Source organism: Centroberyx affinis, unplaced genomic scaffold, assembly GCF_046629955.1.
Source record: "Centroberyx affinis isolate AG114_WGS23_722 - 3 ecotype Tasmania unplaced genomic scaffold, CSIRO-AGI_Caff_v1 ptg000647l_1, whole genome shotgun sequence".
NCBI classification, from domain to species: domain Eukaryota; kingdom Metazoa; phylum Chordata; class Actinopteri; order Beryciformes; family Berycidae; genus Centroberyx; species Centroberyx affinis.
The window spans coordinates 322,763-350,407 of record NW_027279273.1 but is presented as its reverse complement, the minus strand read 5'-3'; the positions used below and the strand labels follow the sequence as shown (position 1 = coordinate 350,407).

The 27,645-nt window shown below is 42.4% G+C and overlaps 2 protein-coding genes across 3 annotated transcripts in view; both read left to right on the top strand.

The window, feature by feature from the left end:
* Positions 1-526: 526 nt before the first annotated feature.
* Positions 527-13,154, top strand: scaf1 (SR-related CTD-associated factor 1). Of its 2 annotated transcripts, none has more exons than XM_071518983.1 (7): positions 527-691; positions 2,146-2,236; positions 3,630-7,307; positions 7,944-8,026; positions 9,534-9,842; positions 9,973-10,101; positions 12,064-13,154. In XM_071518983.1, exons 3-7 carry the CDS (start codon positions 3,743-3,745, stop codon positions 12,220-12,222), a joined length of 4,245 nt encoding a protein of 1,414 aa, XP_071375084.1. In that variant the 5' UTR covers positions 527-691; positions 2,146-2,236; positions 3,630-3,742; the 3' UTR covers positions 12,223-13,154. The 2 variants fall into 2 exon arrangements, with proteins under 2 accessions (XP_071375084.1, XP_071375085.1); XM_071518984.1 differs by having other exon boundaries at positions 2,146-2,240.
* A 10,700-nt stretch (positions 13,155-23,854) lies between these two features.
* The window catches only part of trpm4a (transient receptor potential cation channel, subfamily M, member 4a), a 37,526-nt gene continuing 33,735 nt past the window's right edge, over positions 23,855-27,645 (top strand). The window contains exon 1 of the mRNA XM_071518970.1: positions 23,855-23,971. Coding sequence (XP_071375071.1) covers positions 23,900-23,971 — 72 coding nt within the window. The 5' untranslated portion in view covers positions 23,855-23,899. The remainder of the gene's footprint in view (positions 23,972-27,645) is intronic.

The window sequence follows — 27,645 nt, the reverse complement described above, 5'->3', positions numbered from 1 at the left end:
TAAGAACTGCTGAATAATGTAATAACTGGCCAAAATGTAATGAAATGCTCCTCTAAATTGGTTGAAAATATGATAGAACCCTGTTGATGCAATAAATTCCCAGATAATATATGACATCATTATCACATGTAATGGTGATTATTACTTCATAAGGATTGTAACATAAGCAACATTAACTGTTACTGTAATAATAATATTGTCTAATAATATAATAACTCATAACAGTAGAAGAATGTAACTTAGTATGACATTGTTAGTTAACATTATTATTGCATCAAACATTACAATTCTATTACATTCCTATAACCACCAGCACCAGCTCGAGATGCTCCGCTCTAGCGCAGTTTTATTGGTTTGAAACATGACGACTGCCCACATGGTCACCGCCCTTTTCTAACCAACTGTTCAGCTTTCATTTCTCCAGAGCTCTGTTAGTTGAGACGGAGGCGTGGCTACATTGTTCAGACGGTAATGCGCAACAAAAACTACATGTCCCGGCATCCTTTGCTGGCCGGTTTGTGGGGAAGTAAAATGGCGGCGATTGATGGGATGGGCCTCTTTTTGTGCTTTTAAAACGGGAAAAAAAACACTTGATGCTGTATCCCAAACTTTGATTCTACGTGTTAAACAGAGAGGCCAGTAGCTGGGATATAGAGAGCTTAATTCCACACTGCAGAGCAAAGGACTGAAGGTAACTCATTAGCACACAGCTTGTCTTGCTAGCATTGGCTAACGTTAGCTGGCTAGCAAAATAGCTGCTGTCGGCAAACCCTGGCAGACACCAAGAGAAGCTTTTTTTGTTTGTTTTTTTAAATGTATCCAATACCACGATGAATAGCCGGCCTGCAAATAGTGTACCTAGCTACATAGATGGCTGATTAGCTGGGCAGCAATGTAAGGTCAATGTTAACACAGTGGCTAAGGCAGAGCACTGAGCCAGTAGAAATCTCAAGTTGTCCGTTAGTGACTGGACTCATACCCCTTAGCTGTATTTCCCTGTCAACAATGAGGACATAAAAGGCATAAAACTAGCTCAGTGCAGTTGACATTACTAGTACAAGGCTAGTCTGTCATGGTGTCCTGTTAATGGCTGCTGCTCTCACTTAAATGGACAGAAAGGATGGAGAGGAATCCAGCAGACCTGATATAAAGGCATGGTAGTTACATAAAGGTATGACAAGCTTGTCTCTTAGCCTTTTATATCCAGTTTTATTCATATTTCCATGGCTAAGCCTATCAAAACAGACATAAAATTGTCAGTGTTAATTCTTCACTTCATTTGTTCCCAGTAGGGATGTCTGGGATGTCTTACTTTGATTCTATAAAAGATGATGAGACCACCGCCTTGAAAATGTCAAGTATTCCTTATGTTATGACATCAACACGTTATGTCTAATTTGTTACCCTTATGATGACTACATTTTTTAGATTGAATTAGATGTCATTATGCTATGATAAATCAGGCATGTACAAAACATCTTCTCCCCAAATGTGTTTTTTTCCTTTTTCTTTTGAGTTATTTAGGAAACAATAAATGCATAATAAAAATTATTCAGCTGCCCTATTACAACGCACACTGAATCTACAAAGTATTAGTGGCATCTCCCTGATATTTAGTTGCAAAATCCACATCTCAGTTGTCACGAAGCTTAAAAATCCTTCCTGAGCTTGTCTGCTTCTCTTTGTATAGGCTACATCTCTAGTATAGTTTAAGAACGGAAATCAGTAAGGGATTATGCCTGGAATCATTTATTTTTCTAGGACACCTTGTGCTCAGCTTGCATGCGATCATAACCTTGCACATCTGAAGAGCTAAACTGATGGCGTAGCCGTTTGCTGTTTTTGTTTTGGGTTGAAACTTTCAAGCATGTTGCACTTCTGGCCACACCTCATCTGTGATGGGAAACACCTGCTTTGACATTTGGGGTGTGATTTACTGATTTACTCAAGTAGGCTCTTTAGATAGGCAACACTCACAAACTGGTTTTCCTTTCCTCAAAATTGTGAATTGAACCTTCCAGTTACTGTTTTCCATTTGCCTTATTTTAGGGAGCTTCTGTAACCACAAGGTCAGAACTGTCATTTGACTGTCATAGGTCAAAGATTCATGCCACTCAACTTTGAATTGGCTTGTTTGTGTTTCAGCCGTGACTTGGAGGGGGGACTGACAGGCGAGGTTGGAGCGGAGTATAAACACTTAGTATTTTATCCTCCGTCATCCCACGAAAACAAAAAGGCAGGTAATTCCTACCCGGTTTCCCTTACTTTTGGAGTGGTTTCATTGGTAAAATTCATGTTAAGGGCTCTCGAAGTGTAACTCAACTTTTTATTGACAAAAAAAAAATCCATAATCATAATTGAATCCCACACTGAAGGTTTAAAGGATAATCCCGGCCACGGTGAACGTTGAGACCATTTTCCAGTGTGACCTCTCTCCCTTCTAAAATCTCCTGTGGATTGTTACATGCTATTATCAGAGAAACGGTTATTATTTGACTTATCTCCCTACCTGTAGACGCCATTCGGTTCACTCATTCACGCCAACTTCATGGCAAAAAGTGTAGTAATGGTGTAGTAATGTAATCCATGGAGGAGATGTGTGAGTCTACAAAATTTTTGGCATGCCTTGCCTAATAAAGTATTAAAAAAAATATTGTTTTGTGTAGGGATGGAAGAGTTTAACCGACTACTCATTAAAAATAAAAAATAAATAAAAATATTATTTCATCTTTATAGGTTATATTTATGTAACCTTCAATGAAAAGTTGTGGTTATATATTCATCATAAACAGGATCAAAATGTCAACAATATTTGTCTCTTGGGAGAGGATCACGGTGTAAGCTTCCCACAACGAGCCAATTTCAACATTTTATGCACATTTTCAATCTGTAAATTTAGCAAATATTTTGTAATGCTTACTCATAATTTTTAATTAGACATATGTTGTTATACAAAGTCATGTTTATTAAGCCATGTCAAAGTCATGTAGGCCTATACTGAGTGTATAGGCCTACATTCAGTGTTCTAAACATGTTATAATCAAAATTGAGATTAGCAGTATTTGAGTGTGTAATGTTTGTGTATGTGACTAAACGCAATGAAATAAATCTCCAAGTACATCAGTGGCCTCTTATTTATTTTCTAATTAGTCGGGTAGTCAGTTACATACTTTTCATTTAAATGGCAACATTATTAAACGCAATTCCCATCCCTAGTTCTGTGAATGATCAGTAGTTCCTAATCATAATAAAGAGCTTCTTTCTTAACCGCTACAAGACACATTTCAAAATATAGGTAAAAGTAGGACATCTAAAAAATCCCTCTAGCTAAAATGTGAAGAATAAGACTGTGATGTGAGTACTTTCTGGAGCTGCTCCTTTGACAATGAGAGGATGAATGATGACAAATGATGTGGATGTTTGTGGGGCTATTATTTAATAAATGTTAATCCAAATCAACCAACCAAGATCCCTTGAAAATCACCCTGGGCACTCGTACAGAGTGCACAGAGTTATTAATTGTTAATGGAACAGCTTGATGACACCACAGACTAGTTTTGGCTTCACTACTTCAAGGTGGACTTTCATTGTAAATGTGAATAGAGCATGTTTCCTATCCTTTCTTCTAGGATTCTTCCTGGATTTCTGTCCTCCAGTGTGGCCTTGCCCTACGTCACTCAGCTCCAGGTTACAGGGAGTGTTGGACTGACGCTGGCCTCTGAGCCACCAGTCTCCCTGGCCCATGGACTTGACTCCAGCCCCAGGCTTCAAAAGGAGGCCTGCTGCCTCCTCTTCCCCCCATGGAGTTACAGAAATTGCCAAGAGCCCTCCTCCCTTCTCCCCCTCCTCCTCTCCCTCATCTCCTTCCTCTGATCCTTCTTCACCCTTGTCTACATCGTCTTCTCCCGGTGCCACGGTGATGGGTTACCATAACGATGTGAAAGGCCATGCCCAGGGGGCCGGGGTGGCCAGGGTGTCCTCCACCTCTGCCTCCCTAGCAGCTCCATCTCTCTTCACACCTCCCACCAACACCTCCTCCTCAAATCCCTCCTTCCTCTTCAGGTCTGTCCATCCGGATGTGGACGGACAAAGAGAGAGCGAGGAGAAGGAGATATATGATCCCTTCCATCCTACTGAGGGAGAAAGGGAGGGAAGGGCAGAGGAGGAGGAGGAGGAAGAGGAGGAGGGGGAGAAGTATGACCCCTTTGACCCCACTGGCTCCCCAGCATCAGATGCTGGAGAGGAAAAAGGAATAGAGGAGAGGGGAGACGGGAGTGGCAAGGTGAGAGGGCTGAAGAGGAAGACTGAGAGGAGAGATGATGAGGAGAAAGAGGAAGCCCCCCCAGACTCCACCAACAGCCTCCCTGTCCTCCCAACCCCCCCACCGGCCGCCCAACTCCCCCCGAGGAGGAAACTGGACCGGGACGCCGCCAGAACCGGAGAGCAGAGGGAGAGCGCTGACTCGGACCACTCTGAGATAGAGGAGGGGGAGATAGTCGGGGCTGCTGACAGAGATGGAGGCAATAAGAGAGCTGCTGGAGGAATTCTCCCTTTGACACCCAGTGCCTGTTTCTTTGGTGCGAAGCCGGAGCGGATCCTCCGGGTGCTGGACGGGGATGGTTTTGTGTCGGTGCGGACCGAGGGCGACTGGCCGGTGGACGTGGAGCCCGAGGATGAGCCTGTGGTGGTCGGGGTCGGGGACCTGAGAAGCAAGCTGGTCAGCAGGCGGAAGGAGAGGTATTGCGCCTGCCCTGCCCCTTCCCTCTCTGCTCAGCCCCCACCTCTTCCCTCCCCCCCTCCCTCTTCCCCGCCGTCTTCCCCCGTCCTGCTTCCTGTAGAGCAGGGCAGCAAGAGCCACAAGTCCTCCAAGAGCTCCAAGGACCGGGACCGGCACAAGCGCAAGGACGAGAAAGCTGGGGAGAAGGAGGAGAGACGAAGGAAGAAGAGGAAGGAGAAGGAGGGAAGCCGGGAAAAGAGCAGAGAGAGGGAGCGAGAGCGGAAGACCGAGAGCGAGGCCAAAGGCAGGAGGAGGAGCAGCAGGAGCAACAGCAGGAAGAGGAAGAAGAGACGACACAGCAGCCCGGAGGCCTCGCGATCCCACAACTCTTCAGGAAGGGTTATCCACTCTAGACACTCCTTTTCCAGCCTGTCGGAAGAGCGCCAGCGGGAGAGGGAACGAGACAGGGAGCGAGATAAAAACCGGGACAGAGACAGAGATAGAGAGAGGGACAGGGATAGAGACAGGGAAAGAGAGAGAGACAGGGACAGGGATAAAGACAGAGACCAAAATCGAACCAGCAGCCGAAGGCGAGACGACAGAGATGAAGACTCTAGCCGTAGAAAGAAGGAAAGGGAGAGGGAGGGCAGGCAGCATTCAAGCAGCAGAGAACGGGGTAGTTCAAAGAGGTCCAAAAGAAGCAGGGAAAGGGGGGAGGGTGACGGGGAACGGCAGCACGACCGGGAACGTGAAAGGCGACGGGATGGTCGCCCTGTTGTCCCGCCGTCGATCCAGGACCTCAACGGTTCCGACCTTTTTGCCATCAAACGAACCATCACGGTCACCACCACCACCACAACCACCACTGTACCTGGCTCCCCGACCCTCGCCCTGGCCTCCCCCCGAAGCCCCGCGCAGGACTCCGACAAGCCCCACAAGAGGAAGAAGAAGAGGAAACGGCGCGCATTCGACGAGGCAGAGGACGGCGGAAGTTGTCGCAGCAGATCGCGGTCCCTCTCCCCGCCAAGGTATCACAGCTACGAGTCGGACCGCTACTCGGACAAACTGGAGATAGACATGCTGTCTTTGGACGGCGAGGCTTTGGACTCAGACTATCCCTCTTTGGAGGACACACCGCCTACTGCCCTGCCTCCGGAGCCCCCTGTCCCCAGCCCCAAAACTAAGACCAACCCCAAAACTGGACGACATCACCCCAAAAAGAAATCTCACGCATTAAAGAAAACTGGCCAGTCCGAATCCTCCTCCTCCTCTTCCATTCGAACCAAAAGCAAAGGCCTCTCCTCATTGTCGCCCACCCAGGCTACTTCAGGCTCTGCCCCAATCTCGTCTGCCGTCCCCTCGACCAAACGGGCCCGGAAGTTGGGAAAGGACAAGGAACGCGAAAAAGGCAGCAGAAGAGAGTCGGGTCGCTCTGGCAAGTCCAAGAAGGAGAGTGGCAGCAGCCGCAAAGGCAAGCTGCAGTCCAAAGTGTCGGTACTGGTGCGCGAGGGCGTGAGCAGCACTACAGGGGCTTCAGTCGGCTCGGGCAAGCTGGGCATGGATCTCCTGGGGCCAGGGGGTGCAGGAGGGGGTGCTGGGGGCTCTGTGGTGGGCGGCTCCATTGCAGTAGTCTTTCGCAGGGACAATGAGAGCAGGTCTCCGTTCCTCAAGCCCTGTTCAGAGCCATTGTCACTGGGCGGACGCAGTAAGGATTTGGGCAAGGTGGGCAAACGCAGCAGCCTGGCTGCACCCCCGTCCTCCTCCTTAACCAGTCCTGCGGCATTCAAGTCCAAGAAGGCAAAGCCCAGCTCCACCACGTCGACTTCCTCCTCTGCCTCTTCCCCCTCGTCGTCTCTGGCGACCAAGCGCCGGCGCCGGCCAGGGAAGAAGACGAGGGAGAAAAGCGGAGCTGTGGGGTCGATGGATGGAGACGGTAACCAATCAAAAGCCAGTTCCGAGGGCTGGGGTGGAGCCTCCTCAGAGATTCAGTCAGGGATCGGAGGTGGAAGCAAGTCGCTCAGTCCTCATACTGGTCAAGCTGGCCCTGCACCCTGCTCTTCCTCCTCCTCCTCCTCCTCCTCCTCTTCCTCCACCAGTGCACTCCCACCCTCCTCCTCACCCCCCCACACCCATCCTCCCTCCATGGCCCCCTTGCGGGACACCAGGGAGTCTTCTCCAGACTCTCAGACTGTGGACAGCAGCTGTAAGACTCCAGAGCCCTCCTTCTTGGCTGAAGACTGCCCAACCCAGACCAGCCCCACGTTGCCGCCGTCCAGCCCAGCCAGCCTGTCCACCCCCCAGGGGACTGGCCTCACCATTGTGCTGCCTACACCCAGCGTCAAGCCCCTCCCCCCAGACGATGCACCCAAATCCCTGGCCTCGCCTCCTTGCTCCTCCTCCTCCTCAGGCTGTGGTCTCCCCTCTCTGTCGCTCCCTCCATCTTCATCAGACCCTTCCTCCTCCTCCTCCTCTGTGTCCTCCTCATCTGCTAGTAAGCCTCCTCCTCCTCCCCCACCCCCTCCTGCAGCTCCTGCCCTTCCCTGGAGTCTGCAGACCGGAGTGGACTGCACGGCTGGAGGAGTCCTGGCATGTGAGTTACTTCCATAGATGGACTGAAGTCCGTTATTCTCTTAGGGAGATCACACCTACAGTTTGCTTTCTTTGTTCTGAACCATAATGCAAAAGTTGACTTTGTTGTATTTTTGTATTTGGTTCATTTAGGTTCCCTCTGTCCAGTTACAAGCGAACCAGATCTTGAAAACAAAAGTCACATGGACTTATTTATTGAACAGAGTTTTGGGTAGAGATTTTGATGGCAGGGGTGGGTGGGATGGGGTGTCGTCAAAACAAGTCTGATTCCACTCCCTGTAACTTTAGCTAAGCATCTTTGCTGTAATTTACCTTGTCTTGTCTATTACCTTGCCATATTTCTGGAATATCATGGACTTTTGAGAAGTCTATTCCAGACAGAAATTGAGGGACTTTGCTAAATTATCTAAGGAATTACACTATAGAAACTTCAGTAAATAAACTAAATCAGTTCAGCTCAGATGGAAGTCCCCAGCATCACTTGGATTTGGTAGGAATCATTTTGACAAAGTCACTTAATATAAAAGTATAACAGTCATCTTAGTTATATGAAGCTTGTGCTCTCTTCAGTATGCCGTTTTAGATATTCATATCCTCTTTATGTTATAATAAGGATCTCTAACATTCTTATTCTCAGTGACTGCTCTGCTCTTCAAAATGGAGGAGGCCAATATTGCCAGTAGAGCCAAAGCACAAGAATTCATCCAAGCGACCAGCCAGGTGAGAGGGAGACACTGTGTGCGGGTGTGAGACTGACTGAGTGACTCTCTTGGCTTGTCTTTCTGCTCAGTTTTCATTTTAAATTAATATTCCTGTTTTTTTCATGTGATATTTAGATGGGTCTTAAGAATAATATAAGAGCCAGTGGAAATGGGAATGCATAGTTGGGTTTGTAATTGGTCCCCGTTTTCCACTGTAGAAAGTCTTAAAATCTGTATAATTTTAAAAAAATTTTAAAATTAATTTAAAAAAAAATTGTTTTCAACAATATTATTTTAGACATTATATAGACAGCCTTAAGTTACAATTCCTATAAAAATAAGCACGTAATTTGTGATGAACTGTAACCACTTTGTTGTTTGCTAAATTGACTCACCTGTGATTTGAACTCAGGTCTTTGGCGTGGCATACCTGACATATGATGTACCAACCAAGCTAAACTGAAAGTGATGCACTGTACTGGGTCATAGCATCGTTATAGCTATTGATTTTTATTTTTTTATTTTACATTTTTGAGGCTGGCCAACAGAGTGACTTATACTACCTGCAGATTGCAGCTAAAAATTGAGTGAAAATAAGTCAAATCACTCACCCAAAAGCAAAAAAAACACTCATTACAAACATTATTCTTGCCTGACATTGCTTCATATCAGAAGGAGATAATATTTGAGATAATAGTTTTTCTTTGCACTTGCAACATATTTCTGCTGTACTCTGTGTGCAGGGTCTCAACTGGGTTCTTGCCCCATAGTGGGTGGTCAAGATTGTTAAGAGGGCCCCAAACTTTACTCCCATACAAAGCAATAGGTTGAATTACACTCTCAAATATTTTTAACCATATCCTAACTTATATAGCCTTCCTAGCCTTCTCTTTTAAGCCCTTTACAGTCTCATTAAAGTTTCCTGATGTAGATATTGCCAGGCCTAAATATGTATATTTTTGGGCATGCTTAATCGGAACGTTGTTCAGTTTAATAGTATATGTTTTCTGTGTTCAGGGTCATTTTTTGAAAGGTCATGATATTTATTTTTTGCATGTTTATTGTCAATGCACAGTTTTTACAGTTGGCTATTCCTCTAATATATTGAGATTATGCTGGAGACCTGCTTTTAAGAGGATGAGCAGATCATCAGCGTACAGTAAATATTTAACCTCAGTGTCTAACAGTGTAAAATCAGGTGCTGTTGGCCGGTCCAACTCTTCTGCCGGACCTATTATATAGATGTTCAAAAAGGTTGGATTGACCAATTCTGATAGCACATTTGGTGCTTTGGGTAGACATAGATTTAATGATGTCGTACACTTTACCACCAGTGCCACTCTGTATAACTCTATAAAGCAATCCTTCATGCCATACAGAGTCGAAAGCAAACAGTCTATTTGCCCCCCTGCCATCTGGGAGGCGCTACTCAGGAACAGCGTCTTTCCTAGGTGTTATTTTCCACCTTATTTAAATGTGAGAAACTAAAATGTTTTACTTCGCCTTGTCCTCTGTATTTCCTGCAGATCCTCTCTCAGGCCAATCAGAGCCAGTCCCAGCAGCACGCTCCTTCCTCCTCAGCCTCCTCCTCTTCCTCACAGATCCCTCCCCCTCCATCACTGCCTCCACCTCCCGGCCCGAGCCCCACCCAGTTCATTCTCCATGGCTCCCTACCGTTGGTTGGCTGCACCAAAACCCCGCCCTCGCACCTGCACCCATCCATAGGTGGCGGGTGTGCACAGACCCCACCCCCTCCCTTACCTGTGGGGCTGTCGGGTGCGACTGGCAGCTCTGGTGAAACTGGATGGGATAGTGAGAGCAAAGACCCTGATAAGGTAAAGACCTAGTGGTGTGTTCATAGGGCTTTCTTTATCACCTCAGAGGAAAACTCTCCTGCTTAGTCTCTTTGCTTTTCTAGAGGGTTTTACATAATTTAATGCGTCTGTTTTCCCCCCTACTGCTCAGTACCTGAAGAAGCTCCACACCCAGGAGCGAGCGGTGGAGGAGGTGAAGCTAGCCATCAAGCCCTACTATCAGCGCAAGGACATAAACAAAGACGAATACAAAGACATCCTGAGGAAAGCCGTGCATAAGGTCAGCCGCAGAACACAATCCAGTGACACGCATGCATTGCATAGGCCGACACTGATGAATTGGTTATATCAGTGTGTTATATCAGTGTTTATACCTCAATTCATACTGTGCATATTGTAGGGATGGGATTTGAAGTCATATCAATATTTGAATATTCTATTAAAAAAATTGGGTAACCGGTTAACCAAACTACAAAAAGAAACAAAAAACACTCATAGTGTAGCTTGATGGGCTTCTGTGATCCTCACCTTCACTAAACAAATAATCATTATTGTGACTGTTTTCAATTTATTAGTCAAATAAATTTCTAAATCCAATATATTCAATTTATTCACCATAAAAGAAAAAAAACTCAATCAGTAGAATCAGTGCAGTTGACGGGAAACAAAACCATCCTTATATGAATAGTATTTCACACAAACTGATATTCAATTAAATTAACCGAAGCACAGGACTACCTGGCTAACGTTACCAGTGGGCTTGGATATCAATAGAAATCTACTTGCAGTGTATGGGCACACCTCGCATTACGCATTATGCATAGGCATATAGATTATTACAACAGAACAATGTCTACAAAAATATGTGTAAGATGGAAATATGTCTAAAACATTTCCTGTTAACAACACATAAGCCCACCTACTGCATCGATCTTTAAATTTTTTTTAGATCGGTAGGTCAGGGGAGAGGCGGTTGCCTAAGGTGGCAAATGCTTGGGGGGGGGGGATTTATCACCTCAAATCCACACACATTTTGGAATGTGAGGAAAGAAATAGAAAAGGTAAGGCAGGGCAGGGAAGACAAACATTGTCCTTGTGAAAACAAAAGTAATGTTACACATGTCATAACTCAGTGTTTCCCAACCCAGTCCTCAAGGACCCCTTTTCCTGCAAGTATTGGTTCCAGCTCTACTCTTGCGCACCTGATCCAATTACGGTGTAATGCTGATTGGTAGAGACAGATCTACCTGAACAGAGCAGCATGAAAGTGTGTAGGCCCCAGTGGGATCAGGTGTGCAAGGGTAAATATGGAATAAAAACTTGCAGGACAGGGGGTCCTTGAGGACTGGGTTGGGAACCACTGTCATAACTGACTATCTATGTAAGGCCATGGTTCCTTTTCAAACAGTTGAGAGACAACAGTGTATACAATGTTAATATGTTGGCGGCCTGCTGAGGTAAAGCAGCCCACCAAGTAAATTTGTTTTGCATTCATTTTGGTGCCGTGTTTTCAAACTGTCAAGATTTAACTCTGCCAAGCACCGAATGCGTGTTGGTGAACTACAATGACCAGAATTCATTGCACCTATGAAGCAGCCCATCTATCGCTCCTTCGAGTCGCTGTGTGTCTGTGCCAACGACAAAGTAAATGGAGAGATAGTTTGAAATGACGCCTCATTGCATAATCATATGCAAGAATAATAGTGAGCTAATGTTGCAATGTCATTACCACTTATACTAGGTTGAGAGACATTAGTGCCTGGAAAAAAAAGTCACTGGGCTTGCTAAACGAAACCTCAATAACAATTTCGCCCAAGTAAACTACCAACCTGTGAGAAACACTGAGGACTTAAAAGAATTGATCAAAACACTGGATACAAAAATACTTTGGGACTATGTGTAATATGTCCTAATAGTACAGTTACAGTATACTAAACCCAATAGTTGCCCTTGCAGTTGCCTTACCAGAGTCTTTTATGCCTTAAGCATTTTCATTGAAATTTTAATAAAGATATATACCATTATCGTCCGTGCTTCAAATTCTATATTGACATAAGTTTTAGGACAAACCGCCCAGCCCTAGTTCTTAAAGCGCAGACTGTTGTAAACCGTCAAACTGCAGTGTGATTAAGTAGCAGTAGTATCTGTCTGCTTCTACTGGGATATGAACCCACATATGAACAAAATATTAAGTATGTCCGTTGATTGAGAAAGGCTGTGTACTGTTGTGTCACTGTGTCAGATCTGCCACAGCCGAACTGGGGAGATCAATCCGGTCAAAGTCAGCAACCTGGTCAAGCTGTACGTCCAGCGCTACAAATACTTCCGGAAACACGGACGCAAGATGGACGAGGAAGAGAGGGATGACCGGGAGCCAGGAGCACTGCATTCCTCTGCCTGATGGGCTTTTTTTTAAACACACTCACCCACACCCCACCCCGCTCCCCCACCCACCACACGTGATCTGGGGCAGCGAAGCTGACTGTCTTTCTTTTTATTGTTTTAATATCCCCACACCCCACCCCCCACCCCCCTCCCCTATCCACCACACGTGGTCTGGGGCAGCGAGGCTGACTGTCTTTCTTTTTATTGTTTTAATAGCCCACCTTCTCTATGCTCTCATGTGGTCTTATACAAGTTCCTCCCCTCATCTCTCTGTGGTCTCGCTGTAAATGCATCTCCATGTAGAACAAATGTATCATGTACATGGGAGGTATATTAAAAGCCAACCTGTCAGTGGGGAGATGTGATGCACACTTGCAAACACCGAGATATGTTGTACATACTGTAATTACACTACACCACATTTACCCTCCCCCTCTCCCTCTGTCTCTTTCTCTTCGCGAACAGTATGCAAGCTGAACTTGTCAGTAAGTTGGACGGCTGAATGGATAATGGTTTAAATAGAGATTTGACACTTGACCTCTGTCATTTCTTTGACTCTGAAGTGGTCCCTGTTTTGTGTGCATGTGTGTGAGTGGCTAAGAGGCCAAGAAGGTGGGTACATTTCTTTACAAATTGACTTAATCAGTGAAATATAAAGGTTGCTTGAAAAACTTCTACACATTAGTGTGCTCCTTTCATCTCTTCTATGGTCTGCCTTTGCAGTATGTTGTGATTGGTCTTGCAGATTTACATAGACTACGTCTTTCTCAGTTAGAGTAAAACTTAGTAAATACACTCAGTAAATAACCAACACTGGTATGGTAAGCTTTGGCCTTGGTTACTAAGCAATATACTAATACATTTGTACAGATTTTCAATTTTTTCTGGCATTCATTATTCTATGTGGCACTATGTCAACTCATCTAGTACTCCGAACAGATCAAAACAAATGCCATCAGTTACTTCTCAACTGCTTAGATTGAGTAATGTAATTGACTGAACTTGTCAAACCATTAGGATACCTGTGCCACTTGTTAAAATTTGTTTTTCCAACATCTCTTCAATGCTTTGCACAACAGTAAATTGGTCCACATGTTCTAACTAGAGTTGCAAGTGCTAGACAGACCGGCTAGAACCCCATTTGGCTCCAAGTCAGTCCCAAGGTTGGTTCTGCTAAATGGCGTGTTTGTTGGTACTGGATGCCTGCAGCTATACCACGGACAGGCTGCTTGTGTATATGGCAAATGTCATGCAAGCAAATAGACCATAGTCCCTTTTGTGGGGAATGCAATGGAGTTTGTTAATTTGGAATTAAGATGATGTTTAGCAGCACCTCTAATAGCTTGACTGATAAAATGCATGCAAAGGTAATACAATGGGACATTGTCATTATTCACTTACCAGCCTGGAAGAGCCAGCCAGCGTTGCAAACCATTACAATTTCGCCTATTCAGAAGGGCAATTACAGAGGGTGATTTAGTTAGAAATTTCAGATCATTTAGCCTATGTTAATGGAAAGAAATATGTCAGTATGTGTTGAGTAAGACTGAATTCATATCCATTCTAACTTTACTGTTTGATTAATTTAGTTGCTTCATCTCGGCCATGTAATAAAACATGAGATGAAGCACAGTGGCAGAGGGTGCCAGTTTGTCCAGGCAGGATATTTAGCTATCCAGAGCCACTTGCAATCAACGCAGCAGTAGAACATGCTTCAGTTTCTGCATCACCGACATTACACTCAACCAAAATTAAGGAGTGCAAAGGTTAGGGTCTTGGTGCCTTTACATTATTCCTCTGATCATAGATTGGTTTTGTAAGAGTGGATAGCTAGGAAAAGAAATAACAGCAAAGCAGACGTAGAAGGAATATTTTGAGAATGAGGAGAGGAGAAATCATTCTGTGTCAAGAGGTTGACAGAAGGTACTTATTGAAGAGATGAGAAAGACGTCTAGAGTGGAAGATGGGGGGGGGGGGGGGGGGGGACTGTCGTTCTGAATGGGAATGTCAAAGGTTATACTAATAGGGGGTGCAGGACCATGGTCTGAAGGTATGGGGGTGTAGGACTGGACCATGACCTGGAGGTATGAGGGTGTAGGGTTGGTTATAAAACTTATTTTAAGTCTAGGTAGGGCAGTGCCCTCTGTTAGCCAGCTGTCACTGAAGCTACATATGCAAATATACCTTTATTGATATATAATAGTCATTTTTAAATGTGCAGTAAGTAAGATTTTCACTGTCCCATAGCATAAACTGACCATAATATATCCGCAGGCAGTTGATAGCATTATTGATCAATACCAATGACAACAATTACTTGGCCAAGTGAGTTTTCTGGCTTTCAAAACTCACTTTTGGCCCATGCTCTCCCCATCCATTGGAGTTTCAAGACAATTTCCGACACAGCTACTGGCCTTCAACTGCTCAGCGATGGAGGACGGTTCTTCTAGCGGGTGACCGGCATCACAACACATTTCGTTCTCAAGCCAAAAAAGCAAATGACGAAGCAGTGCTATTATTCCACGATTTAGCATAGTGATATATTACCTCTTCACTAGATGTTTCTGCTGGATCTCTGCTCTAATTGGTTGGCTTACTCCGCTCTATTGTGAAAACGTGATTGTATGTCAGTTACAGGCTACCATAGCTCAAGGGAGCAGGAGGACTGGGCGTGGGGCAGTGCCAGAGACTCATGTAGAACGAGTTAAGTTCTGTTGATGCTGTTGCAATTCCTACTGTTCAATAGAGGGAGATAGATTACTTAATGCCATTTTATGGTGACAGTGCCCTACTATTGTGAATACTCATCAGTGCTCTTAATAGTGATGGTTATGAATTTATTGCTCAGGAAGTTTCCAAAGTCCTTGGGGAGAAGTGATACCTTTATGCTCCAACCTCCAATATCTCAGCTCCAAATCGACACCTGGACTTTGGATTCTCAGCATATGGGATTCAATACCTAGCATTGATTCCTCAGTATACAAATGTAACTTGGCTATAGTGAATAGCTATGGACAAGGCTTTAAGAAACCCTCAACTGTCTAGCCATCGAGCTCAGGATGTTCCCTCTATCCAACCTGCTTGGTGATGTTAAGGATCCATCTAACATAGCCCCAGCTATTGAAGTTGTTGACATCAATTGGACATCCAGGCTCCTTCATCACACCCTTATTTTCTTTGACTATGAACCATACATGTTTTAATACTACAGGCATATGGACTCTTGGTCCCTACTGCCTTTGGTTTCCTTAAATGTTGATAGGGGGAGAAGGAAGGTCGGTAACACTTCATGTGGATAGTCCATGTTGATACTCAACTCATCAGGTGACAAAAAGTAGATGTTCAAAAAAGGTGTTGTTTGCCTATTTGGTGCATCGCCTGTAATTGCATGTAACCCTAACCCTGAACCAATTTTTCAACCTAAACCCTAACCTGACTCTATTTCTAACATTACCCTAAAATTAACCCTAGCCCAGACATTCAATGTCTATACACTACTTTATATATGAGTATCACTTAAAACATTTTAGTGACACATTATATTCACTTGATAGGAAGTGGCATATCAACACTGGACTATCCAAATCAAGTGTGACCAGAAGGTCATGATTGTCAACCAAGATGTCATGATGATGACAATGATGATTTGTCTTATGCTGCATGCCTGGAACTCATTGATACCTTGCATTGGTGACTGATTGACTGTTATTTGTTGTGGTTCTTCAGTCTCAGTCATGTAATGTTTTAATACTTGCTTCAAAGCCAATTGCTCATTGGGACAAATAAAGAAAGTTGAAATGTGAGAAAACAGTTGGCAAACATACTTCTATACCCCCTTGTCTGATGTACCTGGCTTTATTGTTGACTTCTCCCCACCCTGTGCACCCTCTCTGGGTCACATTAATAAGTGGGAGTCAGCGCTCAAATGTGATTCTGAAATGATGTGGGACTTGGAGAAAGAGGCTCTTTGTGAGAAGTACCCCTTTGCTCTCTTGTCACATACCTATATTCTTCTAGAACACCATGATAAATGGCAGCTAGTGGCCTGAGTGGATGCATGAGCTGATGCAGCTCCTGCTAAACTTGGAGAAGGATGATGAGAATCAAGACCAGTTGATAACCGAGGAGGAAATAATTAGCTCTGTGCATGCATTGATCCCAAAGGCAAAGGCACTACCAGTGTATTGTATAAGGATTGAAAACAGGGGTGGCTCCATCTTGATCAAATCTTCCCATCCTCTTAAAGTCTGCTGTGTCAGGTTGTTGATATTGATATTAAAGGAATGCATTAATGCATTTCTTACCGTCAACAAATCCTATGAAAATAACAAAATCAGCAATGAATTTGTTTTGCTAACACGTCTCGTTCATGTAGCCGATGCCCAATAAAGCCATGTCCCAGCAACCATAGAACTCCATTGTATTACAAAAACTATTAAAAACACGTCAGTGCCATGCTGCTGCTCTGGCAGCATATTTCATCATCATGATGCACCGGGCCAGCCGATATTTTCCTCAAACAACTTAATAAGCGATAAGCCGACCGTAAACACATTTTCAATAGCACCCAAAATAGTCCCCGTCATAATGAAGAATTTGTTCCCATTTGAATTTGATTTGGTAATAGCCTGACTTTTCATGGTAACAGTTAGCGATGTTTAAAATTGAAACTATGTCTTTGTGAGCTGTATTTAAAGATTTAGCTTACAATTGGAGCCAATGACTTCTGGTTTCAAGGCTAAAAACGGTACGTGGGAAGTCAGAAAGTAACGGGAGTAGAGCAAACGCATTGTTGATCTTGTTATTTTCATAGGATTTGTTGACAGTAAGAAATGTATTTAAAAACACCAGTATCCTTTAAGGCTCCAAGAGGCTGAGATCCAGACTCTATCCAACCTTTCTTCTTCCAGATTATCAGTGAGCTGTTGAGGTTTTTTTTGTCTTATATAGACCACAGTATGACATTTGTGGATTTCACAATTCAAAGCCCACATTGTCATATAACTTAAAGAAATGCATGGCTGATTTCCAAAATGAAATGAAAGCATTTTCTTTTATTTCATAGCTTTTTTTATTTCATAGTTTTTATTTCATAGTTATTTCATACACGTCAGTGTCAAAGCACATTCTCAGGTAAGATACCTAGCATGCATAATGCAGCATCTTTAATTAAAGACAGGTTGAGTACCTTATTTACAAGGGTAATTATTTTCCTTAACCCTCTTGCAGTCATAGGCTACAGCATATCATCACTGTCCATAGGCCTAGGCTATCTCCAAAAACCCTTTTTCTGTAGGAACAGGAAAAAACACTCCTGCTTTTAAACTAATGTATAAAAGATATCCAAACATTGTATTTTAGATACATTTCAACTCACATATTGAAAATTGTCACAACAAAATCAGTATTTTGCAATTACATTGTTAAAATGGACCTACTTGATTTTTTGATACCTCTTTTTCAAGTCCCTTTTAACTAAGGATGTATGAATGTTTGACGTGTAGTCTAGGGAAGACCGTGGATGGTTGTAACATGGGGTAAGTTGTAACAGCACCTGTTCCACCAATCAGGGATAAGCTGGAGTCATGTGATCACTAGTGTACACACCCACTTCATGGCTGTGTAAGCAAAGCTACAGATTTTATAGCCAAAAAACGAAAAAAGAAAGTAATTTTTTGGACCAAGTTTATATTCTGATTAGCACTGATAGTAATGAAGTTAAAATGATAGAACTTGTATTAGATTAAACAGTAGTCTTTCAAATAAAATGTAACACATTCCATCCATGCTAATCACTGGTTTAACTAATTACAGACAACTGACAAAACCTAACCGTGCCCCTGATTAACCTGCTGCACATGTGACACCCGTTGTTATTGGTGGATAAGATAGCACTTTATTGATCCCCTGGGAATTTCAGGATAAGCATGTTTACTCAGCATCACCCAGGACTTGAACTCAACTTGACTTGAACCTTTGATACCAAGGGCAAGTCATGAACTTGTTGAGCTATTTGAGGAGGAGACAATCTTACACCACTTTCTGAGATGAGCGTTTTCAGGAGCTTTGAAATTTGAATGGGGGAATGAGGCCACTGGTCAACTTTAAAAATCAATCAACAGAGAAGGAAAATCATAAATATCTTGACGCCATACATGTATTACATTAACTACAATACTAGCAAATTAGCATGCCCTGCCCTCTACTGGGCTAAATTCATTTTGAGGTTCTCGTCTGAAATGAATGACTCCCCAAAAAGACTCGAACTTCCCAGCACTAGAAATTAACCTTGAGATATGATGCCCACAGTGTGAACATAGGGTGACGAGTTTATAATGATCACATACCAAAGGGCAAATCTGTTTCTTGTGTATTGAAAAAACTGCAGTCCAGTCTTCATACGCATCACACATCAATGAAATACTCCACCTCACCAGCGGATTAAATAAGAATGGAAACATTACATTTCAAAGTACAGACATGGACTTTGGAGGGGCAGATTCCGGTGAGGAGAGTGATTAAGTTAAATAGGAAGATGTGACAAGAAGCCTGGCTCTAACATTTTAGCAGCTTTACATGTCAATTTTGGAATGACATAAATGTGTAGTACAGTTTTTGGAGATGTCCCACTGGGAAACCTGTTCTTTTTGGTGTGTTTCCTCTTCTCTTACTTTTGTTTCTACTTGAGCATATTTTTAGTGGAGCTGAATGGTTCCTTGACATCCTTATAGAAAACACAATTAGCACTTGCAGTCAATTTTCAACATAATCCTAATAAGTACTGGAGGATCAAGATATTTCAATTTCAATGTTTATTACTTGACAAACTGAATTTCCAACGTGCTTAACCTCCACAACAGCAGATGGCGATACTGAACTAGCAACAACGGCCAGAGTGTGGTGCAGCCATATGATATTTATTGCCCATTTTGGTAAACTTGAGCAGGCTGTGTGCATTTTACTGACATCACCTTTGGTATTGAAGTGCGCATTTTTCAAACACTTACCTCTTGCTGCCACTTGGGGCTGCCAAAATGCAAAAACTTCATAGCACCGTTTACAAAAAAGTGTGGAAACAAACAACTTTGGCTCACCGTCATGTGAAAATGCTATGACACTTAACTTGTTGGTAGGGCACTAGGGACAATACTAATGCAGTTTGGGAATTACAAAGTCCCACTGTTCCATATCTCGGCATGATAGATTGGCATGTTGCATAACGTCTGCCTTCCTTATGTTATAGCAGGCAGACATGGCAGGATGTGGGTTTCCTGAGTTGTCCGAATGCTGCCTTACTGTTTCCTGTACTGTCTCCTTAATCTCCCTGGCCCCTGGGAGGCTGACACACACTCTCACACTGACACACACTCTCACACTCACACACACACACACAGAGTCAAGGGTTTATTGCTGGTTCAAACATCATTACAGTCTATGCAGAGTAACACAGGAGGTAACTTCCGCCAGAGCAAAAGAATGCAAAGCAAGACAACAATGTTCCTTTTCACTTCAAATTTACAATTAATACCATGGACACAGCAGTTTTACAGTATTTACTTATATATATACTTATATAACTGGGGAGCAGGGGTACTTGTGTTTGGAGGTTTAAATGACAGGATGTTGTGCTTTGCTATGGCTCATAGGAGACAAATCTTGCCTGAGATTAGAGGGTTGACTTGGAAAGATGACTGGAATTGTTTGAATGCAAACCAGTACATGCTGTGGTGCGTACGTGTTGAGGAAAGCTGAGAGAACACCACTGTGTGTATGTCTATGTGTGAGAACGTCTGAATCTGTGTGTGTGTGTCTTTGTTTCCTTGATGAGCGTATTCATGGGAAAAATAGGGCTGTAATTTCCGGAGTTGCACAGAGGGGAGGGTCTGTTGTATTTGTTCTCTGACTTCCTTGTGTTCAGGAAACGACAAGACAGCAGTATCCCTGAGGGACGACAGGCCTGCTCTGAGCCCTAACTCTCCACTTTAATCATCTGGACGTTATCTCGATATATGGAAGCATACAAAATCTATTGGTTTATGTATGTGCAATGAAGTCTAGTATTGTAATCAATCAGGGAAAGGAAAGAAAGTTTTTTTACAACACATTTTTTACTAACCCACTTGTTTTTCTATCTGAGAAAACAGAAAATATCTTATAGATGAAAGATGTGACTGCACATGTATCAGGGTTGGGGTCAGTACACTTTCAATGAACTACATTTAAAATATTATTCTAAACTGCATCTCAAAGTAATGATTCATTCCTACTAAATACTTGATAGATTGGATATGAGAGCCTACACTATGTTGCATTCATCTTGAAAGATTTTTTTGCCAGGTTATCTCACAATAAAAAGATCTTTTTTCATAATTATGTGATATTTTCTCCTCACAAGGCTGAAGTTGGTTTTCAGATTTCTATGGGTGAAATTAATGCACGGAGCAAACATTTGCACTTCATTATGAACTGCAGCACATCCAACATCAGTTTCCTATAGACATCATGGTTATGAAATAAAACAACTGAATGGCGACTGATCTCTATAAAAATGTATGTGTATTATGAATGTAAACGTGCCATAAACTTGAACAAAGAACATGTGAACAAAGAAGAAGAGAGAGGTGGAGGATTGGAGATTGGTGCAGCCTTCACAGTGACACATATGGATTCATTTTTGCCTGCATTCTACATAGCTTATTTTCTTTCTCCTTTCCCTAGTCCATGCCTTGAGTGATCCTATTCTCACAGGATACTTGTTAACCCATATGAGGAAGATGGGCGGAACAAGGCATTTTGTTTGCTCCAATCACATTCAAGTACATGAGGTAATTCAACTCATCTGTTTTCAATGAATTACCCAAGTGATCTGGGGCGTACTCAGCAACATTCTGAAAATCCTCTCAGAGAGCTCTTAGCTTAGCCTAAAACTTCCTAGCAAGGAGTCCTAGCTTAGGAGTGATTTAGGAAAGTTCTCAGAGCAACTCAGAGTAAGGAATGGACAAGAACTGTTATCTTAGTGAGGAGGTGTGGTTGACCCCGTTTCTAGGTATGATGCTGTCTTTTAGATGCTGTCATTGGTCCATCAGGAAAAATCTCAGCACGCCTCTTTTAGTCATTCAGAATGCACACACAGAAATTGATTGACACACAATTTACTCTATTTTAAAGTTTACTTATAATGTCAAAAATGAAAAGAAAGAAAAGAAGAAAAGATCTTGGTAAATCTTGGTCAAAGATCTTGGTACTAAATTGGTACTAAATCACAACAGAGGATGTCCCACCCACTGCACCAGCTATTCAGAAATGTCCCATAGACATGCTGTTTGGTTCATGTAGTGCTGGGCAGACCGAGTCTTTTTGGTGAATCATTCATTTCGAGCCAGTACTTCAAAATCAGTCAAAATTGAGTTTTTCAGGTTTTCAAGTTTTTTCCTTAGATTGAGCAATTGGTCTTCAAGTCATGCAAAGTTTTATTTTTAACAGTTATAATTTTACTGGTTCTGTTGTCTATTTTATATGTTGAGAGAAACACTATAATAGTACTTTTGTAATTGTTATGTGTGTTTGTAATTTAGAAAATATTTTGCAAACTACAAAAGTACACTTTTATTTAGGATTATTTTCAATATTGAATAAAAATTAAAAGATTAGTTACACCAATATGCAAAACAAATAACTACCAACTAAGCTGAAAACTGCAGCTGTGAGCCTCACCACACACAGCAGACACAGTATCTGCAAGCTATCCGAAACAAGGAGAATCTTGAGTGTTCAATACAACTGCCATGTTGAGTTGAGTTCCAGTTTTCTGTATGTAAATGTATGAGTCGTTCAACTAAGTGGTATGTGAGCCCAGAGGGGAAAACCACAAGAAATGAGGAGGAGATGCAAGGAGGAGACTCACAGTATCTCCTTCCCCTCCACGGATGACAGCTGTTTTATCCACAAAGTTAACATTGATGTTTAATTCATCTCTGTCCGCCCCTAATGAGCCTTGTCTTCCTGATGGAGGCAGAACACCAAAAAGAAATGTCTTAAGCTGATGTGTGTCTGTGCTTTGTTGTCCAACTTGATACTTTTTTTGCGACTTGGGTTAGGCAATGATGTTTGTTTTACATCTCACTTGTAATGAACCAAAGTTTGCAAAATCCATACCCTCGAATTCGTAATCAGTGTCCTGGACAAATCAGCTGAGCTGAGTGTGATATTACAGGGGGGCTCTCTGTCATGAACTGGCATTAATCAGGTGACACCCTGTATACATGGATGTCCCCCCCAAAAAATGTCTACCAGGTGACCCCTGGGAGGCCCCGTAGTTTTCAGCTCTAGCATCCATCTCTGAACAGAACTGTATGGAAGCCCATTCCCGCCACTCAATAAAATAAAAAACGACTAAATTCTGACTTTTTCTCCTCACAATTCTGACTTTTTTTCCCCTCACAATTCTGACTATTTCTCGGAATTCTGACTTTTTTTTCCTCGCAAAAAAAGTCAGAATTCCGAGATATAAAGTCAGAATTGTGAGAAATAAAGTCAGAATTGTGAGATAAAAAGTCAGAATTCTGAGAAAGAAAACTCACAATTTAGTCGTTTTTTATTTTATTGAGTGGCAGGAATGGGCTTTCATAGCGTGGTGATGACGCGGCAAAAAGGCCACGCCTGGAAAGTGTGGTACAAGTGCGATTCAATAGGAGCAAAACAGTAAATTGACATTTTCTGTGGTTCTAATAATTCATGTGAAATGTATGTATGTAAATAATTTGACGTTACCTTTTCACGGTTGTCAAACAACAGCAGGATCATTAAAACATTTTTTCTTTAAGTCTCAAAATGTTAACATGACTCCTCTTGAACAGAAGTTTGTATGGAAGTTTGCTAGCTTGTTAGCATTTTGTGACATTTTAATGATAATGCAGTTCTTTGATGACTGTGAAAAGGTAACAACAATTATTTACACCATATACATTTCACATAAATTATCAGAACACAGGAAAAGCAACCACAGAAAATGTTGATTTTTTGTTTTGCCCATAGAGATAGAGTGGGCATATCACTTGCGCCACATTTTGTGGGCGTGGCCCACAACGTCATGCTATCCACCTCTTAATTCCAGCAGGAGGCCTTAATGGCATGTCAGCACTTACTGCATAATATGCACATCATAAATTGATGGTTCATATTGATGTCAGATTTTCCTGTTACCAATTTGATCTGACAAAACCTTTAAAGCAGTGGTTCTCAACGTGGGGTCCGGGGACCACCAGGGGTCCTTGAGGGGGTTCCAGGAGGTCCCCAGCAAATTGATGAATTGTTAAACTTCAGCATAATTTCATTTACAAGAAATTAACACAATTACAGAATGTAGAAGAATGACTGTTTTGATCATAGTTTCACTGTGATCTCTCTACCTTCAATACAGATAGTCATGGAATTCCGGACAAAATCATATCTGACAATAGAAATATTCTCAGATTTGGGTCCAAGAGACAAAATCTCATCAAATGGGGGTCTGTGGCTTTAATGTGGACAAGATCAGGGGTCCTTGACATGAAAAAGGTTGAGAATCACTGCTTTAAAAGTATTGAAAGTTGAGCAGTGTCTATAGGTGTAGTGGAGGCTGTGGGCGGAGCTGCAGGATGGAGATCCGACCTGCTGCTTTCTGCTCCGGACTAAACTCTAGCAGAGCAGGAGCGATGAAGGCTCCGGAGACAGAGACGGACGGAGGAGGTGGAAAAGTAGGAGCTAAAAAGTCGGAGAAGGATCAGGTATGTGTGCTGAATTGTAAATATCTGTAGATAGCAGAGCTGCGGGCGCAGGTTGACTTGGCTGTGAGTTGATCCATATTTTATCCGTGATAACTGAAGTGACTGGCTGATTTGTGATTAAAGTTAGTTTTGAGTGCTAAATAATAGATGTAACATAACCACATAGGCCTACTGTTATTGCCGGGACTAAGTCCGTCTGATCTAGGTGTAACTGTGGCTTTATAATGTAGGGCTTTTATCTGGAGTGCATGAAACTACTGTTTGCGCGAGTTGAGACTTGAAAGTGCGAAATGCCTCAGGCTGTCACTGTTGGCAAGTCTGAGTGATCCGACCTTATTTAATCAGGCTTTAGTGTGATTATGTAATATCTTTGAAGTCTTTCTCTCACCCTTAGAACAAACAGAAAGAGCTGGTTATTATTGGCTACAAAACAATATCTCACTCATTTAGCCTATTTTCTGTTTCAATTTTAGAAATGTATTTTCCTTATGATTTTTCATCGGCTATCTAAGGAAGATGATCGATTGTATTTTAGGAAAGAAATAGTTCAAAATGACGCACAATTTGATCTTCCTTCTGTTTGCTGATGATCGATTTAATCAAATATGACAAATAAGATTTTACATCAATACTAAATGGAAAACTGTGAGAACAGGCCTAAATAAGAGTAAGACTGGTCCACCACTCTTAACTGAAATGTCTTTAAGGCTATATCGGCAGAATGATAGAATGAAGCATTCTATAGTGTTTTTTTTTGTTTTTTTTTATATACATGGGCTATATATATTTATTAATTGCAAAGAAAATGTACAAAACTATGTAGGGAAAGAGCAAACCAAAATGCAACAAAATATCAACCAACAATGGTGGATATGTAGCTGTAACACAAATGAACAAGAAAATAATAACAAATGTGCACAATCAAAATATTCGATATAAGAATCACATAAGCACAAGGTAAGAGAAATTAAAATAGCAAGGACTGGGACATGGACATATACATTTTTTGGCCTTTCTATTCATTTTTTTTCATATGTTTCAGTGATTTTAAAGTAATTGGCAAACTGGGTCTTTTCCTGCTTCAGCCGTGTTTTTCATTTTCTTGTCATGTTGTAGAAAGTTGTGGCTCTCTAATGAAGATGCCGTGTCTCTCTTGTTATTGTGAAAACAGTGTGACCCAAGCTGACAGGACCAAACCAGGTTGGACTCATAATCCCTTCACAAGCCGCAAACCATAAATAGTAGAAGGGCATTTCATGAAATTAAATGTCACAGGCTCTGAAACAGTGGCTGCAGATTGATTGATTGATTGATCTTAGTCTTATTAATTGTGTGCTGAATTTCAGGTTAACAAATTATCATCGGGATACCAATGGACCATGTGAAGGTCTACTATGAAAAGCACAGAATCTGTTTGATCTTGTCCACTTACTTGTCTCTTGGCTTGTTCGGGTTGTTAGAGTGGAGAACTGAAGTATTTGCACTGGTGTTAAAGATTAGATATGGTACCCAAACACAGACACACACACTCTTCTTTCTTTCTTGTTCGTCCATCATAGTTGATGATGACCATGGCACGTCTCATTTAGTTGGGTTTTGGTGAGTGCGCAGATGGCTGAACAAACCAATCTGAGCCCGGAATTCTCTGTGGCACACTGGACAGGTCAGGGAGGATGTAGAGCTCTGAGGTGCAGCCACAAGTCCTTCCTTGGCAGATTTGCGCTGCTGCCTCTTCAACATAGCTGATTAGATATGGTACCCAAACACAGACACACACACACACACACACACACACACACACACACACACACACACACACACACACACACACAGTCTTACTTATGTCACTTTTGGGGTATTTACATAGACTTACATTCATTTCCTGGAGACTTACCCTAACCCTAACCGTAACCATAACCATAACCACTACTTGCCTAAACCTAACCCTAACCCTAACCCTAACCTTAACCTAACCCTAACCTTAACCACTGACCCAAAAATTTTTGGTTCAGTGGCTTTTTACCAATTGGGGACACGGTTTTTGTCCCCAATTGCACAAACTGTCCCCAATCAACTGGTCTTAAGTCTGGTGTGTGTCCCTGAAAGTGACTTAAGTCATACCCACACACACACACACACACACACACACTCACAGGTATGCATGTATGCACACGCTCAAAGGTATGCACAGTTACACACACACACACAGCTAGGCCAAGAGGCCTAGCTGTGTGTGTGTGTGACTCCCCTACCTGCTGGGTAAGATGAGCCAGTTTGTACTCAAATTGTTATCTTGGCAAGGAAAAATGAGACACAAATGCTTCCACCCATATTTCAGGATGTTGACTTTCAAATTAACTGGTAAGAATGCAGCTAAATGAAAGAAGAATGAAAATACAACTTAAAAAAAAAAAGTGATCCCTTGGCTCAATTTGCCCCAGGGTGGGGGTAAGTTGATCCCACACACAGCTAGGCCAAGAGCAGGTTGGCCTACTTCTTCATTGCACTTTTACAATAGCCGATCTATCTTATGTACCTTTCTTTACCCTACGGTTTAGTTTCCGATTTGCCCCATACATTTTATTTTGCAAACTAAAGGAAAAATCCACCTTATATTTTTTTTAGTGGTGTATTCTTCTTATTCTCATGGATAATTGGCCAAATGTAGACATCAGGTTGAGACATTTCCAATGTGGCTACAGTGGAGATGGAAAGCAGAATATTTTTCAGTCATCTAAAACATCATTGGTAAACAAAAGGTTTTTTTGCACCGACGTTTAAGAATCATACAGGGAGAAATCCATCGTAGAAGAGGCAGACCAATTAAATAAACCAAAGTTATTAAGTTAGCCTCAATAGACCAGAATGCAATGTTGGCACAAGACATGTGCTTTAGTAAGGTGTGCAGGTCATTCTGGGAAACGTTGAAAACTGCTAACTGAAGTAGAAGTAGATGAGGCAGGTTGAAGGAAAGTAGGTACACCAGAAAAGTAAATTACATCACAACTCCTGGAATACATTGAACATGACATACTGATTGAATAGTGGGAGAGGATCCAAAGGGGAGTTTTCCTCTAGTGTGTGAACATGACACTAATAACAAAGAAGCATACGGTTGTCAATAGCTAGACAGGTTTAACCGGTAGCCTCAATGTAGGAGCCTCAAGATTATCTTGCAGCTTGTTCTTGTAGTGACAAGTTTTTATGCATTAAGAAAGGAAGGGCGCTCTGTAGTATGTTATTAATACACATGGTTGTTGTGCAAACAAAATTAACTTATGTGAGCAAGCATGTGATTATGATGTCATGATGGTGGATTTTCTTCTCCTCGAACAGCGTCGACAACCCTCCCTCATGCACAACTTGACTCCATCTTCTTGCATTCCTAACATTTCTCTCTCCTTCTCTCTCTCCTTCTCTTTCTGTCTTTCATTTGCCTGCCCGCCACCTTATGTCACCTACCTCCTTGTTTAATCTCAAACAGCTGATACCTCCCTCCCCTCTCCTTCCATCTCCTTCTCCCTCTTCTGATTTCTCTATCCTCTCTCTGTTTCACTGTCTTGTGATCATGATCTCACATTCCTCGCTTTAATAATGTGAAGGCAGCGCATGCATGCATGCACACGCACACACACACACACAAATGCACACACACAAAAGGCATTTCCATCACC